At 39.6% G+C, this 18526-nt stretch overlaps 2 protein-coding genes across 4 annotated transcripts in view; one reads left to right on the forward strand and one right to left on the reverse strand.

Annotated features, from left to right (window-relative positions):
* The window catches only part of farsb (phenylalanyl-tRNA synthetase subunit beta), a 16325-nt gene extending 9003 nt beyond the window's left edge, over positions 1-7322 (reverse strand). Inside the window, exons 1-15 of the mRNA XM_034865100.1 lie at positions 7197-7322; positions 6695-6750; positions 6330-6484; positions 5594-5666; positions 5330-5445; positions 4820-4970; positions 4628-4736; positions 4277-4347; positions 4110-4171; positions 3574-3625; positions 3398-3459; positions 2091-2298; positions 1905-1985; positions 1466-1558; positions 709-826 (exon numbers count right to left, since the gene is read on the reverse strand). Of these exons, the coding sequence (XP_034720991.1) occupies positions 709-826; positions 1466-1558; positions 1905-1985; positions 2091-2298; positions 3398-3459; positions 3574-3625; positions 4110-4171; positions 4277-4347; positions 4628-4736; positions 4820-4970; positions 5330-5445; positions 5594-5666; positions 6330-6484; positions 6695-6750; positions 7197-7254 (1465 nt within the window). The 5' untranslated portion in view covers positions 7255-7322. The remainder of the gene's footprint in view (positions 1-708; positions 827-1465; positions 1559-1904; positions 1986-2090; positions 2299-3397; positions 3460-3573; positions 3626-4109; positions 4172-4276; positions 4348-4627; positions 4737-4819; positions 4971-5329; positions 5446-5593; positions 5667-6329; positions 6485-6694; positions 6751-7196) is intronic.
* Positions 7323-9289: 1967 nt separating this feature from the next.
* acsl3a (acyl-CoA synthetase long chain family member 3a) overlaps positions 9290-18526 on the forward strand; it is a 25637-nt gene continuing 16400 nt past the window's right edge. The window contains exons 1-4 of one of the 3 annotated variants that reach the window (XM_034865111.1): positions 9385-9513; positions 14460-14461; positions 14507-15069; positions 16773-16950. In XM_034865111.1, the coding sequence (XP_034721002.1) occupies positions 14695-15069; positions 16773-16950 (553 nt within the window). In that variant the 5' untranslated portion in view covers positions 9385-9513; positions 14460-14461; positions 14507-14694. Of the gene's footprint in view, positions 9514-11285; positions 11366-14459; positions 14462-14503; positions 15070-16772; positions 16951-18526 lie in introns of those variants that run through there. The other 2 variants (XM_034865116.1, XM_034865125.1) reach the window with 2 other exon arrangements.

The following is an 18526-nucleotide window of genomic DNA, read 5'->3' on the forward strand; positions in this document are numbered from 1 at the left end:
TTGAAATGTTAATAAAACCAGTGATTTTCTTGCTGCTGTTGAGGCACTGCTATTATTTCGAACACAACTGTATATATAAATAAAAGTGTCAATCAAGACTACAGTGGTTGTCTATGGTAAAGTCTTTACTCAAATTGATCATAATAAGACAACTTATTCAGATTTCTCACACGTGTATACATTTAAATCCTATTACTCCTATCACGCAAGTAACCAACAGACTTTTAGCATCCTCTTATCTAAAATATTTCTAGATGTGAAGAATATACTGGGTACTTATTAGTGATATTGTTATTTTTATTAACATTGTCAAACTACATCTTGACCCGCTATTATCAGCATCTGTCCTAAACTATCAGCTATCAGCTCCCGGGCTACAGGTGTTGTGATGAGACCTCATCTCCGCCTGTGACATCATGGAGGATGCCACCATGGCCTACGTCCCCCACACGACGCACCCACCCCGTAGCCAACCAGGTGCCTGGGTTAACTGCTGCATGTTGATGCGTGTGTGACCAAATATCACTGTATTTCATCAAGCATGCTGTGTGTTCTCATGTATTTACTCTATATGTTCGCAGTTTCAACTGAATAAACTGACAGAGCTGTTGAGAGCAACAGGTTTTCAACAGTTTTAATGGTGTGTTAGGTACCATTATGTGTTATCTATGATTTTCTCCCCTTCCCTTCACACATGCAGACGCCTACCTTTGGTCTCATCCTTCAGCACCACGTCGGATATCTCAAACAGTTTAAGGGGAAGGGGCATCTTCCTGTTGGCTGCGATGGTTTTCAGCAGGCCTGGCAACAAGGTGGTGCGCGCCACCTAGTGGTGACAAACAGTGGGGAAGCTGGATACATAGCTACAATCTTTCAGAGAGGACAAGAGTGCCCACTTCTGGACATTGTCTATGTTATTAAATTAATATTTTCCCTTAATACAATTTTTACTAAGAAAAAATAACTAATACAAAAATTAGTATCATTTTCTTGACGTAATGTTTTTAATGTGTTTGCAAAAAATAATATTGCAACTCTCAAATTACTGAAATTAGTCAGCAAGGTGATGTTTCAGATGGCACAGAACTACCTTAAAGTGTGCACAAAGCACAGAGAATATCTTAAAATTTTACCAAAGTATATGCAATATGAACATTAAATACACAAAAGTTAAACTGTACTCATCTTCTTCTGCACAACTGCAATAGATTTTGGAGCAAAAGGGGACAGCACAGGCCTTAAATGAACATGTATTCTCTTGTCTCATGACAAATTCAGATAAAGGCCTTTCGGATTAACATGAGTCCACATGATCCAACTGCATGTTTTTTCCTTTAAGGCTAGAAGATGACTCTAAATCTATAAATAGTATCTATTTTCTTGTTTTCAAACAATGCTGCAGAGGTGCAATGCATTAAAGCATTGTAGATTTATTAACACAATTTCATGTTATATTGTGATTTACCTGGAACTCAGCTGTCTTGGGGTTGGAGATATGAACCGCCCGTGTCTCTGAGATCTTTTTTCTAAGCTTGTCTGCTACATCTTCTTCAGAACACTACAGGGAGAAAGAGGGACACATTCCTTTATGGAGGCAAGACATTGCAACTTTTTGGCTAAAAGTGATGGTTATGGGATAATGCTTAATGCTACTGTTTAGCTAACCGCACTATAACAGTCACACATATGGAGCACAGTCAATAAGTTGTTATACAGTAATATTTACCAGAAAATTGCAAATATTAGCTAACATTAAAACTTTAAGCTCATATGGTCATAACAGACCAAATAGCACTGTAGCAACGAAACCCTTGAGCCTTCTTATGAATTCAGCTTTTCATTTATAAGAGGAAGACTGTTATTTCTTCCCTCAAAAGATGTGTGTCTTTGTGTTTTTTTCTTACTAGGGCAAAGTTGAGGGCCTCCGTGAATCCAGCAGCTGCCAGGTCTTGTCTCAACAGCTCTGTCAGTTTATTCAGTGGAAACTATGAACATATACAGTAAATAAATAAATAAGAACACACAGCATGTTTGATAAATACAATATTTGGTTCCACACACATCAAACATGCAGAGGTAAACCCAGGCACCTGGTTGGCTACGGTGTAGGTGCGTGGTGTGGTGTGGGGGACGTTGTTGAATCCGTAGGCCATGGCGGCGTCCTCCACAATGTCACAGGCGTGGATGACGTCTGACCGTGTGGGCGGGATCTCAACCTCAATCTCATCACCAACCCCTGTGGCCTGGGAGCGCAGACACATTTTGGTCAGCAGCTGGGCGATTTTCTCAGTTGATTCACTGTCAGGAGGACACAAAACAAACATTGCTCATTAAAAAGTAGGACTTAAGTTTCTAACAAAATATTAATTTTGATGCAGACCAGTTGTATGAGTAATGTATAGATTGTCTGCCTCAGTCTCTCCACAGTGGAGTGTTTGATGCCTTAAAGTACAATTCCAGCACAAAATGAAGCTAAGGATTAATAACACGTGGGTACAGAGTCGACCGTTCTCTGGGGTTAAGTTTTTATGCTAACCCCTAATTAGCTTAACCCTAATTAGCTCATAACGCTAGTTGTCGGGGCATGTGAAAGTAAAAATAAACTTTGATTTCTATAGCGCTAACGGCATTTTTCCTTGGATTAGAATGGCACCAAGATTAGAGCCTTATTAGAACGGTGAGAACTGTTTGTATTATTTTGGGTCCCATGATACTAATCTCATACTAATATATCTGTTGTGTTTTTTCTGCTGATTTCTGAAAGCAGGACTTGAAAGCTCTAAATTGTGAAATTCTTTTTTATACTTTTGGGTGTAATTTTTTCTTAATGAAATTTGCCCCCAAACAGAATGAAACAGGCAGTTGTATATAGCTATTTAGGGCTGTCAATTGTGCAAATGATCATACCTGTTAATTGTACAAATGAAATGCATGTTCTTGAATCTCCTCATGAACAAGTGGCCCTATCAGGTTGAGATGAGTGATTTAAGGAGAGTTTCCTAAATCAGTCTTGGGACATGTGCATGAGGCCCAATTTAATGATGCATCCAACACTACAGCCCCACAAATACTATAATCTGAGAAGTTTATATTTGTTGGCACTGTCTCAGAGAGGTATGAAAAATGAGGCCATATATGAGGCTCTAGTTAGTAGTGATACTGATATTGAGGTGTTTCTAACATTCTGTCCTACTCATATTGCAAAAGATTTGTTGGAGGGCTGCTGTTCCAGATTGTGTTAGATAGTACAGGTGTACCAACTCAAACCGGCCAGTCTGTGGATTTGCATTTTGATGCAAAACTTGTGGCAACGCAACATCTTAGACATTTACTTGCACTTTCCATATATTTTACTTTGATCTTGTACTATTATACAGAGTAGCTCCAAACAACTCACTTGATGCCAACTTTTCGGTTGATGAACTCACTGGACAACGTCTCCTTCCTGTAGGCCAGCTCCTAAAGTACAAACCAGGAAAGAAATCCAGAGTATTAGGAGACTAAAGAAGAAATTCATGTCACATAAAAAAATATTAAGGATACAACACATAACGGTTGTAGTGAATACAGTACTGGGTATTTGCAGGTCTTGCCGTCTGGGTACACCACCTCAGCCTCCTCCACCCTAAAAGAGCAAAAAAAGAAAATATCACTGTCACTGTCACTGTAATCCTCTTACACTTTAGTGATTTATTTATCTTTTATGATGGTACTGGGTATATTTCCATCATCTAATATGAAGAGAAAACATCAATCTCTTGAACATTGAGTATATGACATAAACCTCTATAGACTTTAGGTTTTAAGTAATTTTTGTAATTCATGGCTATGCCCAGCAGAAAAAAAAAGAAATCACATGGACATAGACACTTTACTTTATGTTCATGTTAGCTAATTCACTTGAATTGGTCAAGCAGGGCTGTTTTTACGAAGACAATGCAAACAGGACGTTTTTGTAAATGAGCAATTTAAATCTCAAAAGATGAAACAAAAACGTTTTAAATGAGCAACATCACCATTTTCCGCCTCTAAGCAAGTGTTTCACAATAACCAGAGGAATTGTTCTTGTCTGTTGACAAGCTAGTGTCTGAGCCAGATATGTGACTTACGTGAAAGGCTGTGAACAATACTCGCTGAACATGGTCACCATCATGTCCAACACGATCTTTGCCTGGAGGAAAAAGAAGAAAAAGAGAACAAGTTGAAGTCTGTGTCCATGATAACATTGACAGAACAACATGTATATGAGATTTCTCTGTTCTCCTCTCAGTTGTACCTTGGTCAGGTCTGTGGCTGTGCACTCAATAAAAACATTCTTTGTCATTAGGGTGATTTTTGAATGGTCACCTGAAGAAAAAAAAGAAGATTAGTATTGTAAGATAATATAGTTTTAAGGTTGTTGTTTTTTTACCTTGGAAATCTAAATTTCACATTTACTTTTTCTTTTAAAACTTCAGCTCATGGTTGGCTGTTTAAAGCTATAGTGCCTGGTTTCTGTCACCCCCATGAGGAATCCTAAGTAATGACAACAAAACTGTCTGCAACACTACTACAATAACACGTCAAAGCTCTTTGCGTAACAGAGGCAGAAAACACAGTCAGAACTGAAGACAGAGACAGGACTCACCATTGATGATGGGAGGCATGGACAGGACAATGCCATTGCTGTCGTAGATGATGGGGTATACAGGCTTGTCTTCAATAATGTGAAGGAAATGCTTCAGGTGGCTGTCTGCCTGTATGAGTCACAAGAACAACGGCAGGTTAGCGCCACCCAAAAAGACAAACTGCTCTACTAACTAGCCAATTATCTGTTCACCTTGTAGAGGCTCATGAGCTGGGTGGCAGTGTATTCTTTAGTCTGGTTGAGGGGTTTAAAGCTGATGTCTCCCGGAGGCTTGGCTGTGTATGTGAAAGGACCACAGAGGGTGTCCAGGTCATGGGTCCCGATGGCCACCAGACTCCTCTTCCTGCGTGAACATAGTTATGAGTCGTTTTTCTTCCCAACTACTATAATAAAGGAAAACAGAGGTCTGTTTTTTGCCATGTTGTGAGCAGAACCCTGATGATGTGACCTGACATTCCCCGTTTGGAGGAGTGAGCAGACTACACTACATGGTCACGTTTACTGAAACGAAAGAATATGTCACCAAACGCACCACTATAACTATCTCATGTTTTTTTTTTCCCCATAGTTTCATAGGTAACAATGGCTTTTAATGGCATAAAGGCAAAAGCAATAGCAGGCTTCAACTACACAGAATATACTGCAGTGGGACACGTTCACCGTTGCTTTTGCAGTTGTACTTTGTGTAGCTGCTATTCTGACCTGCAGATGTTCTGGTGGAGTTTATCCTGCAGCTCGATGAAGCTGTCATAGCGCTCCTGTGTAAAGGTGATGTTCCTCAACACTGCTGCCACAGCATGGGGTCGCACTGCCGCCGTCTGCTCAGAACAAATATGTCAGTAAGTTACCAAACTATAGTTACCATGGTAATACACATATTTATTTGATTTATAAACCAAACTACTGGCAGCTTCAGGCCATAAACTGCTTGTTTGCCATTTAAAAATTGTGAATTTTACCACCCACCTCCTTGGTAATAAACAGCTTCTGAGGCTCCCCGCTGACTGGGCTAACACGTTTGTAGCGAGGTGCCTCCAACCTGCAAGACAAAGACAAATACATTATCTGTAGGAGTCCCTTGTATTTAAGCAAGCCTCATACAACCAAAAACAGATGTTGGGGGGGTCAATATTTGTTAAAGGCAAAATATGTGTCATTCTGAATTAAGTATTGTGGTGCTGCAGAGATGTCCAAGCCTACAAATCGTATCCAACAGACTAAATCCTCACAAAAATCCCATTATTATCATGTGAATTGTAATATTTTTCAATGAAAATGAGAATAGTGATACAAAAATGACCATTCCATCCAATATGGGGAATCATATCACAATCAATATTTTCCTCATTTTGTGCAGCCCTGAACGAAACATAATCATACATTTTAGTTCGCAACATATCCATCCACCTTACTTTGGAAATGCCGAAGCGCTGAAGTATGCTGTAGGTTGGTCAACCTTGGCATGCAATTACAATGCTCCTTCACTTATGTAAATACTGTATCATAACATTCTTTTAGCTATGTAAATACCATACACATCCACACTCCTTATATTTCTTTATTCATATTTCTACTCTGGTATTTATGCTATTTGTGCAACTGCAACACAGAGTTTCCCTTTGTGGATCATTAAAGTATTTCTGATTCTGATTAGAATGCAGCAACCACAGCAAAATGCCAATTCTAGCATTACAGGACTCACTTATTCTTGAAGACCTGCAGTCCACGGACCAGCCCCTCCAGACACAGCAGGTCATAGCGGTTAGCTGGAACATCAATCTTGTACAGAATGACGTCAGATGCTCCTGATGCCTTGGAGTCACCCTGCTCTCGGCTGATTATCTCCCTCTCTGAGGTCTGGAATGGGGTCAGAACCAAGTTCACTGGTACATGTCATAGCTCAGTGATCTTTTTGACACAAATGTAGGAGCCGGCCTTGCTCGCATTGGACATTTAGACTTTGTTTTTTGACAAGTAAAACTGTACACCATGAGAAGGGTCTATTGTGATTATGAGGAAGGATTAGGATCCACTGTGGGTTGATATTCTTTGACGTAGTTTACTCACAATTTCATCAAGCTCCAGCCCAAATTCAAAGCACAGCTCGTCAAACTCCTCATCAGCTAAAACAAGAAACAAACACTCATGACTAAAAACAGCTTCACAAAGCGTTGAGTACTCACTGTTTGCTATCTTCCCATTGCTGGTCCCTAATATAGAATAGACTGTGTATGAAAGGTCCCAGCCGGAGGAAATGATGCAATCTCTTTGGCACAGCGATGCCAGCGCACTAACTAAGACTACTATCTTATTGTCAAAAATACAGTGTTAATAAAGTACGAATTTCCTTTAAAAAAATCCCAAAATAAAATACAAAATTCTCATTTAGGATGGTCTTAATAAAGTCAGGTGAAGTAAGTTGCTCGTGAGCAGCTGCTGCTTTGCTAACCACCAGGCTAATTAATTCAGGTGGTACTCTGACTTCCTCGGTCTTTTAGAGCCAAAGGGACTTTTGATAACCAAGCAGACAATTTGTCAAATACTTGAATATGTAGAAAACGTAACTTACTGTATGTTTTGCCCAAAGCTTTGAAGAGAAGATCCCTTTTTACTCCGACAGTCGGCATGTTGACTGCTAATCCTCCTCAGCCCACTGGAAAAGGACCCCACCACGCTGTAGCTGTCTGGTACGGTGCCTGAGTGAAATCCAATTAATTAGTGTCAAATAATTTATGGTTACGAATACAATATGAAAACAATAAGTGGGCTTCCTTATTTTTTAATCCCTTTTTTCATTAGTAATATTTATTCTTTTAATGAGAACACAAATAGTTTAACTAATTATCCTTTTCCAAAACAATGAATTACAAAATGCTCTCCAGTAATACAAACATTAGAGCATGATAATGAGAACAGAAGAGACAAACAACATGCAGCACAATGTCTTGGAAGTTTAAAACATAGCTACATGCTGGTGGCATAACTACAAATACCCATATCAAATCAAACAATCCCGTTCAATTGTCATGATTGATAAGCTACTGTTCAGTATAGGCTACTGTATAACACCATTAGCCATTAAGAATTATTGATCATTGATGATTTTAGTTTTAAAATGCAACTGTTGCTTAAGAAAAGTTGTCTTAATGAAGCTACAGAAAATATATCAGTGAAATCACATACAGCTCATTAGAATCAAGATGCATTCAAGTAGCATTTGTGAATCTGAGGAGAGCAATCTCAGTAGAATGTTTTTGGTACAGGCCAGATTGGAAATTACAAAATATATTGCTGTTATCCAGCATGTCTAAAAGTTACAGGGACCACATTTTTAAAGATTTTAGACAACAAATAGAGCTGAAGATGGACATAGAATTCTATGACATCAAAGAATCAGAAGGTACATGGACTGAATGCACCTGAAATAATGATGCAGTGTCAAGGAAATTATTCACGATAACAATGACAACTATGAGAACAGATTGTGGCACAGCATGTAATAGATGATATGCATAATAAGAAATGATATTACAGATTTAAGGTCTGCAAGCCTTGTTTCACCATGTCATTTTTCCAGTAATACGTACGTCAGTCAATCTGTTTTCTACTTGTCTTTCTGTCTCCATTATATATCCCACTGTAACTGCATAAAACTGCAGAGTGAGTCATCCCACTGCCAGTGTCACACTTTTATAGCTCAGTAATGTCTTTGGATTACAACAATGCAACAGTAAAAATGTAAAGAGTTAACTATGTGGACAGGAAAAATGTCAATATTCATAATGCATGACAGTTAGTAGACAATACAGACAAGAAATTATAATATTTTACATCAGATAAATCCTCTTCTTCAAAACCCGAGATAACATTATCAGCATCTTGCGTCGGCATTGTATGGGTTGCCAGTTCAAATCCACTCATAGTCCTAGAATTTCTGAATGGCAAGTGCACTCCCTGCCCTCAACAACTCCCGTGTGTGTATAAATAAGCCATTTCAGCACTAATAAAAAGTACATTCTCACAAAGGCACTTGGTATTATCAATATTTGGTATCCAACTGTACATATGTGGGTTGTTTTTTATGGCTGGGCGTGGGGACTTAATAAGCTGCTGGCTCGATTAACACAAGGCCAAGATATTACAAATCAGATGAGTGGTGTTTTTTTCAAGGATTGGTTTTCTATGAGCGCAGTAGTGTTTGTGGTGGGGTATTCTGTAAAGTTTAAATTGTAAATTGTCCCTGTCCGATCCCCAGCCACAGCCTTTCTGAAGCAACCTTTCTAAAGCATTAGACCACAATCACATTGCTGTACTGTACAGCAATGTGATTGTGGTCTAATTTTAAAGTTATGGTCACATGGTAGAGTCTGTATTGCAACATGACTCATCTACAACAATGCCTCAGTTAATATGGGCCCTGTCCAGGATGCTCACTTGAATTTTAACCAAATTATAAATAATGTCTATTAACTTTTACAAGACCTGTAACCAGCGAAACAGGAGCATCACACATGTCAGCTTCAACACGCGTTTCCGGGGTCTGAACTGCAGTGTGTGCGCGTGTGGTTGTATGTGTGAGTGCCGGGTGCCTGGCCTCTAGCTGCTCAGTCTATAGTAACCATGGATGTTTTAATAAGAGAACGATAGTAACCCATGCAGCCACCTCCTTCCATCTAGCCCATCCCCTAGCACGCGCCACCTCCACGAATCCAATCATAAGGCAGGGAATGCCCCCCCCCCTCGTCGCTCCCAAACCGCCATCCATCCTCGTACAGCACCATACAGCAACACAACGCGCGTGTCAACTCCGGTCCCAGATTGCAGTGTGCAATCAACGCTGTACATTGGAGCTCTCCGCTGCGGTAGCCTGGATGAACTGACACCTGGTAAGTTTCTTTTTTGTTCCTGATGCCGTTTGGGATGCGCTTTATGCGGGATACAGATGCGTCAATTTGGCTCAGTAACACAGAGACAGCGCTGGAAGTAACGAACTTTATTCTAAAAATTAAAACATGAGACTTCCCATGTTCCTGATTTTATTATAATGGTTGAATGTAGCCCAGAGTATGTGTACACATCGTATTGTGTAGCCAGTTACTTTAGCTAAGGATTACTATCTGAACCACCATTCAAAGTAGGCTATCTCCCACCATAATGAGAATAAAATCGGGGACAGGGCTAACATCAAGTTATATTTTTAACTCTTAGCTGATTACTATGAATGTTCTGTTAAAATGGTGTTCAACACGAGCCTATTATTTAGACAGACTGTAGGCCTACCCCTGCATGATGTGTTCTTGGACTAAATGTGGTAATTATAATACGCCATATTTACAGCGTTGTAAACATTGTTTTGCCATAAATACAGATTAAATGAATTTTACAGCAGTCAAAAACGAAGCAACACGGTTTGAAATATTTTGTTTTGAAATTCTAAACCGGAAGTTATCTAGCCGTCGTTGGTCAGTTGGATGACACTTAGTGCTCTTGGATGTTGCAGGTTGAACATCCGTAGTTCATTGATACCAAAATTATAATTTCATATAGTTATACAATTCACAATATGTTGTCTTTTGTTCTCATTATTATGATTCAGAAGGCTCATGGTTTTAATATTTCTACATGTATGGACTACAATTATGTAACATAAGCACACATATATATTTATATATGGAGGTGACCTTTTAAAAACATCAGATCTCACTCTAACTTTTAAAACCTCAAGCTGCTTGCCACTTTTAAGATCTATTTACACAGCTAAAGTGAACTGGCCTGCAGCAACGGTTATCATTGTATGGGTCCAGGGTGCTCCCACACCTACAGACAGAGTTGCTGTTCTCTTGCAAGGATGGTCCGATGTGATTAGAAAACACACAGACACACACTCTTCCTCCTTGGAAGCCATTTTTCTCAGAAGGGCAAGTGAGGAGGACACAAGTCTGCATTATTATTGTGTTATAATAAATATACTTTTTTTTAAATTGATTTGGCTGTATAAATAGATTAGAGAAAAAAATATGTTGCTGACCGCCATGTCTGTCGGTAGTTTATGTCACCAGGTGCACACAAAAGCAGAGGAAAGCTGCAGTCTGATCCACATAATCCAACCAAATATGTTTTGTGCTTTCACACGCAATGAAACCGTACTTAAAACTCTTCCGTTGTTTTTAAAGCTTTTGATTATGTCACTAGTTGAAATAGATAAACACACTTAATGTGTGCAAATCAGTCCTGCACTCCCACACACCAACGCACATGCACACTCCCACCACATACTTCTCCTCTTTCTCTTTCTTTCTCTCTTTCTCTCTTTCTCTCTCTCTCTCTCTCTCTCTCGTTCTCTCTTTCACACAAACACACATTCACACACACACAGTCTGACCCTTGAGAACGTGTCGTGTGTTGCTTCACAACAATGGTTATGTTGAACTTTCTGAAAACTGCAAGGCCTGTCTGCTTAGCTGAGTGGGTGAAAGCATGATGACGTCGGGACACAAAAGCCCCCATTCAAACAATCTCTTTAGGAAGCAATGATTCGTACACACACACACACACACACACACACACACACACACACACATCCTAGCTCACCCCACCACTACATAGACCATGTCACAATATTACTCAATTAATCCTGCGAGTGGAGGCTGCCTGCAAAGCGCCTGCTTATTGCATAAAGCCACCCATTGAGAAACCACTTAGCTACATATTGCAACTACCCGTTCTTTGCTATTAAAGGTAAGAGATTAGAGTCATGCTTGCTTGTGTATTGCTATTGTGCAAAACAGGGTCTTGATCTTGTACAGCGACAGAGAGGAGTTGGGCAATAGCCAGCCGGCTTGTCTTGAAACCAGGTTTGAACCTGATTTTTTTTGAGCGGTTAACGGTTAATCACGGCTGGGATCCATAACACGGAAATAGAAGGCATAACAGGTGTTTAGGATTGCTGTTCTACTCACACAGATGCAAGTTTTATGGCAAAGCAGTGTGATAACATCATTAGAGTTGTATCTCCATCTTTATTTATGCATAAATGTGTTTTAGCCGACATGCCTTTACAATACCAGCAAGTTACAGCCACCTCCCCTCTCTGACTGCTTCACCTAATCTCTCTGCACAGTCCCAATGGTGTTACCTGGTACTGTTGACAATAGCACTCCCCACCGTTATGTCAGACTGCCATTGTGTAGTGCTACAGTGATTAGTTGATTGTTTAACAGAATTATTCAACAACAATTTTTTGTAGTCAGTCTCGTTCAGGACACTTTTCCGGCTTTTCATGTCGAACATTTACTGGTTCCAGCTTTTCAAATGTGCTGCTTTTCACCGTTTCAAATCACTATAAAGTTAATATCTTCTGCTTTTTGAATGATAGTCAGCCTAAGCAAACAATCGGAAGACATCACCTAGTGCAATGACATAATTTGCAATTTTCTGCCATGTCATTATTAATAATAAAAAAGTAATATGTATGGAAAAAATCACAAGGTGATTCAATTCAACTTTATTGTTTTAATACATGTATGAATGCTTCTGAGGGTCTGAAGGGAGCCAAAGCATGAAAAAACATGGACTAATACTATATTGGTGGTGGTGGTGATGGTGCAGTGCATACATTTGGTGTGGAAGATCTAGGTTCAAGATATAGCAATTGTAAGTCGCTTTGGGAAAAAGTGTCAGCCAAATGTAATATTGATACTTCAAATATGTACCTGAGAGAACCCGAGAGTTATAAACTGGGCGTGTGGAGGTTGAAGTATAGACAGGAATGTTTACCAATCAGGGAGGGTCTAACAAAGGAGACTGTGTTATAGGAAATCTAGGTTCTAGTGTTAGGACTTTGTTTTTTAAATCACTCCAAGTGCAACACTCAACTGCTGGAGTACCCCTTGCACATCCAATCTAAAACATCCTAAAGCCTCTAGATTCATTCAATAGGATAAACATAGAAATTGAGCTTTTTGCAGATAATGGAAATTAAAATGATGGGTATATTTAAAGCTTATCTTGCAGGCAGATTTGTTTTACAGCAGGACTTAAACTTTTGTTTATTGTCAAAACAACAGTAGAAAAGGCGGAAGTCTGTCTACTCCACGCTCTGTTGATGCTCTGCTCTTTCCCCCAGTCCGATAGTTTGTTTATTCCAGTTGCCTCCACTTCTTCTCTGTGGCCTCCATTTCATTGACCTTGACTTGAAAAAAAACATGAATTGCAAGAGACAGTTAAAACTTAAACCCAACAAGCAAACAGTAGATGATAGCGGGTGATGGTGTAAAGCATCTCCTCCACCAGGGTGCAGTTTTGGTGAGCTGTAGTGCCTGTGATTAAGCAAGGCACCCAAGCTTGGAAACAAGACACCAAGCCGAACAACAGCGTTGCAGAGGCCACATCCCGCAGGGAACAGATGCTAGTCTGGGAGAGAACTGCTTGTAAAATCCTTGATTTATTTATGAGTCTCAAAGGGACACTTGAGGGATGAGTGTGTATGGAAGACAAGATGGTGCAGACCAGTGCATGTCAGTGGGCAGTTTTGTGAGGATTAGGATGTTACGCTTCAAGGAACAAAGTGAGCCTCACCCTCATACTAATGAATTAATTATTGCTGCGAGAATAGACTGCCTTCAGAATGTGAATGTGCGTGGATTCCCACCCCATTTGACAGGAGGCATGTTGTTTTTTAGCTGCACAATTGCAAAAACAGTTGATGGACTGAATATAAGGTCAGCATGCATTATGGTTATTTCTAAAGTAGGTTGCTTCAAATGGCATTTAAACCGTACCTAGCCCTATTGACAAGACACTATATATTTAAATTAAATAATAATGGTGTCTAATGGATCTTTGATCTTGAATGCTAAGACTAGTGTTGGCATACATAAGTTAAAGAATATGGAACTCATGATAACAGGAGAAAACCTGTCAGCCATATTGATAATATAACCTTAACTGATCTCTGTGTAGAACTCTGGACAGCTCCCAAACTCTGCTAGCAAGTAATGTATGTCCCATTCTCCATCACCACCCTAGTAGCTCCTATTGAGTGTGTGCCTGTGTGTGTCCGAGGATACAGTTGAAACTAGGAGGTGAGAAGAAATTCAGAAAACACATTACAGTTGAGGAGATGTGTGAAAGTCAATCTGAGCAAAACCCATTACGCTCTCTCCTAATCTTACATTCAATTCAATTCAATTTTATTTATAGTATCAATTCATAACAAGAGTTATCTCAAGACACTATACAGATAGACCACACTCCAGAATTTACAAGAACCCAACAGTTCTAGTAGTCTCCTCCAGAGCAAGCAAGAGGATGGGTGCAATGTGTCTAGTGGGTCCGCTAACTGGCAGCACACACACTTGAGCTACAGCTTGTTCTTTCTGTGTACGATGGTCCACGCTTCTCCGGTTTAGTGGCCTGGATTATGTCACACACACTCACACTGCTTATACATCTTCTCACACTTAGTGTCGTTTATGTCTGTTGGAGATGGCCTTGTCCCGTTTCTTCTTTTTCACTGTTTTTGTCCCTTTTTGTTTGTTTTTTCATATCTTTCCAGGCTTTTTCATTTTTTTCCCTCTCTCTCTCTCTTATTCTTCTTTGATATTTGGTGACTGCACTTGATATTGGGGCTGGAGGAAGGAGAAGGAACATTTCAAACACAGAGCCGGTCGGTCTGTTTGTCACACAACGGTTTGACAGTAACAAAATGTCCCTTATGCTTTAGTGAATACTAGAGTAGATGTGTGACTTTTTGGTTAGGTTTCTCAATGAGTTGAGATTCTTGTTCTTTAAGGGATCATTTGGAGTACAGGCATATTTAACTATATGTCAGTGGTTGCTCTATTGCCACGTAACATAAGATCTTTTATTTTTCGGCAGTGTGGACCTGTGGGCATATCATTGCCAGGAGGTACGATTCAAGCTCTCTGAAAGAAAGCAAGAAAAGAGAAGGGGAAAGAAGAAAAGAGGGACTGACTGCAGCTGTAGGAGTTGGAACTTTTCACAAAACTCATCTTCCTCCATACTCACTCCTCTCTGCTCTCCAACATCTTTGCAGCTTCACCAGGATGAAGCTGAAGGAGGACCTGAACCCAATGCTGCTGCTCCTCTTCCACCTCATGGTATGGATCTACACCATCATCACCTTCATGCCCTCTTACATCCTCAGCTGGGTCTCCAGACCAGACGTGGGCTGCTGCGGCTCTGAGGAGGAGCGAGCCAAGAAGATGAAGGCCCACTCGGTGCTGGGATGTCCCGAAGGACCCTACCGAGCTATAAGCGCCACTAAGAGGTTGGCGACATCACTGCACCCCGGACTGGACACCTTGGATAAGATGTTTGCGGACGCAGCCATGAGGTTCCCACACCGATACTGTCTCGGAACGAGGGAGGTGATCAGTGAGGAGGACGAGCAACAGAGCAATGGAAAGGTGTTCAAGAAGGTAAAGAGTGATGCAGAAAGTGTGGTTAGAAGTAGCAGCATAATTATAGAGGAGGAAATTACAGAGGAAAACAGGAAAGGAAGGAAAGGAAAAGAATATACAACATATACTGTATAGATACAGTATATATACTGTATCTATACAGAATAAATATACATAAAACACATATATGATAAACAAAATTGAATAAGTGACATAGAGGGATGTATACTATAAAATGTACAAGAAAATAAGAAAAATAATGATACGTGGTCAGTATACAAACATTAATGAATCAACTGCCAAATGGTGCCATATTTGTCCCATATTGTAAAAAGTAAGATTGGCTTGTCCTTTTTCAAATATTAAAACAGGTCGAGGTGCTATAGAAATACTGTGAAAGCCTGTCTGTAAGAATCATTCCCCGGCTGCAATGACGGTGCAGAGATGCCAAGTGCAAAAGATCGGAAATGCTGGCCAATCAGAGCAGACTAGGCTTTCTTTGGGATTGCCAAAATGGTGCGTTTAAGACCCAGACTTCAGAGGGTGAATAAAGGTATATTCAGCCAGAAAGTATGAGAAAAATATGTGTTTTCAACATTGAAGCATGTAAAGATGTTCTTGTATAAACCTAAAACACAAGTATGAACCTGAAATGAGCATAATATGAGACCTTTAAGTGAGGGGGACATATAATAAATATGGCTTGATGAAAGGAAACAGGATAATTAGATTGGTATTTGAGAGCATATCTAAAGTTTGTTTAAGAAGAAGTGGCCGAATGAAAAAAAGTAAAGTTCTGACAGACTGTTTTGATCCCATCATGTAGCCTAGTAGCTGCGTGTTCTATTTGCTAATTCATGCAACACCTGTAGTCACAAATGAGCATTGATACTTAAGCCTTCCTTGCAAACTTTGCCCAGTAAAACACTTAAAAACCTTGTAATCTTTATGTTTTGGAGAGTGCACCTTGCCTGCATAGTCAGGACTTTGCCAACTTTGACGTACAGTTGCCTGCCATACCTCTGAATTACCCCATTAAGCCTAACAGCCTGATTCTTCTTATCCATTTAAACCCCACTGTTGAAACAATGAATGCGTCTTAGCTGTTTAGCGCCTAGTTGTTGTTCCCAACAAGTGGAAAACAGAATTGTATAGTCATCATTACAGTGTGCCTTTCCGGGTTTGTGTGCACTGCCATTTATGTACCATTAGGTGCCAGTATAACCTCACTCATACGTGCAGGAAGCGCCTGCATTTGTTTTTGTCCTTTACAGGCATCTGTGTGGTCCCAGATGCCTGTGTTTGTCTTTTCCTCATGCATGTGATGACCATGACATGCTAAAGCATGAGAATGGTAGAAGGAGAGGAAGTAGTTCTGTTTGGCAATAGTAAACTGTTACTCTGCTTTATGTGACTTTTTAAAAGGAAACAGGCCAAGAATGTGGCTATGGGATATAACTCGCAGCATTGTGCTTCGGGGATAAAATTTATTCACTAACACACAATAAAATAGGGAATCCTGAAATTTTTTTTGTCAGAATAATGCGGATAGATTTAATGGGTCAGTGCAAACTCTTAATATATACAAAATTTAAATTTTGGTAATGGGATTTTAATTGTAATGATTGAGAACATTGCATCCTTCACTTTTGCTTCATCTCTGACAAAATGTCACTGTACTTCTCTCTCATTTCCTCACACTCCCATCTCACCCCCTGCAGGTAGTCCTGGGGGAGTACTGCTGGCTCTCCTATGCGGAAATCTTCACAGCAGCGTCCCAACTGGGTAGCGGTTTGGCAACACTGGGTCAGCAGCCAAAAAACAACGTTGCTATCTTCTGTGAGACACGGCAAGAGTGGATCATTGCTGCAGAGGCATGCTTCATGTACAACTTCCCATGTAAGTTCTTCATGTCTGTGGGTATGGACACAAATAAATACATAGAGGAGGGTGGACAAATAATGCAACTACTCATGAAAAAAGCTTAAAGTAACTACAGTAAATCTCTAGAATTAACACTGCAGTAAATGCGGCTCATACTCAGTTGCATGCCAGTTAGCATTTCGATACTAGTTAGATACTTTTTTTATTCTAAGACAGTTTACTTTCACATGATCCATATTTAGTTTCAGACATTTGCCATTCTGTTTTAAAAAGTCAAGAAAACTTTCCATAGTATACCTGTCTACCCTTGCAGTATGGAAAGTAAAATAACATTATACTGTATCTTTACTTTTTTCCTATAGGAATTAATGCTTGAAAATTATAATTGTTAAAAAGATTATTTTTTGAAAATGATGGGATCCTGTAGTAGAACAGACTGAAGCAAATGAAAATTTTCATGGGCAGTAATGACAACAGCAATGAAGTAATTTTGTACTTTACACTACAGTGTACTTTCAGTTTTAAGTTATACTGTATTATGACTTTAAAGGAAAGTCTGTGTTCAGTGTTTACTGTCTTTCGCACTGGGCATATTCCAATTGTGTAGAGTGTGTGTGTGTGTGTGTGTGTGTGTTGTGTGTATGCACACATGTTAGTGTTTGCAGTGTACAACTTGTAACATGCTGGGCCCAGCTGAGACCGTAGAAGGTCAATCTGTCCCTTCTGCTTTGTTGTTACATAAGTGGCCCACTTATTTCACTCCTTTCTTTCTTCATCCGTTTCATTTTCTTGTGATGGAAACACTCAAATAATGACAATAATGGATATTTATTTTATACATGTACGGCCTTGCTACTTATACATTGGATATACCTTTTGTGGATAGCAAAAAGGCTATTTTCTTTTACTGGAAAACAGTTCTTGAAGCATGTATCTAATTTTTATTAGAGAAATGTTTTTTATTTTTTTCTAATTAAACGAATTGTAGTGTCAAATTCTGTACCTGTCAGCCCAAAATAGTTTTTGGTTTACTCAGATCAACAGGTCGAGATGAATCATTTAATATTAGCACAAGGCTGATTATTACAGGTAATATTATAAGACTTGTGACATAAATAAAAATAATTATTTACATGTAAAAATGTATAAGAAAATCACAATATGTTCCTTTGCGTATGTTTGTAATGGAACACTGTAAACCACAGAAAAGGGTGAGATTTTCAGTCAAACTACAGAGAGCAGTACAGCAGCAGCTTATTTCCCTAAGGGATTCTGTGCTGATTTACTGTTTAATATGGTCTGTGAGTTGCGTTCAAGGAGTACTTTCTTTACTAAGCGCACCAACAGCAGAACTTTAAGCTCATTACATCTTTCTAAATGTTCTTAAAGGATTTCCTCTGTGTGCTTCCGTTTATGCTCCATTAAACTGACATTCTTTTAAGATGTGCTGCAAGTACAAGCCAATAAAGCATCTTTATAAAACTATATTCTGTCTTGCAAACACAAAATTGGGGCAGTGGAAGGCACAGGGCTGTGGATTAAACACGTAACACGTAAACATGTAGGGAGTGTGTGGGGGGGGGGGGGGGGG

Source organism: Etheostoma cragini, chromosome 3, assembly GCF_013103735.1.
Source record: "Etheostoma cragini isolate CJK2018 chromosome 3, CSU_Ecrag_1.0, whole genome shotgun sequence".
Taxonomy (NCBI): domain Eukaryota; kingdom Metazoa; phylum Chordata; class Actinopteri; order Perciformes; family Percidae; genus Etheostoma; species Etheostoma cragini.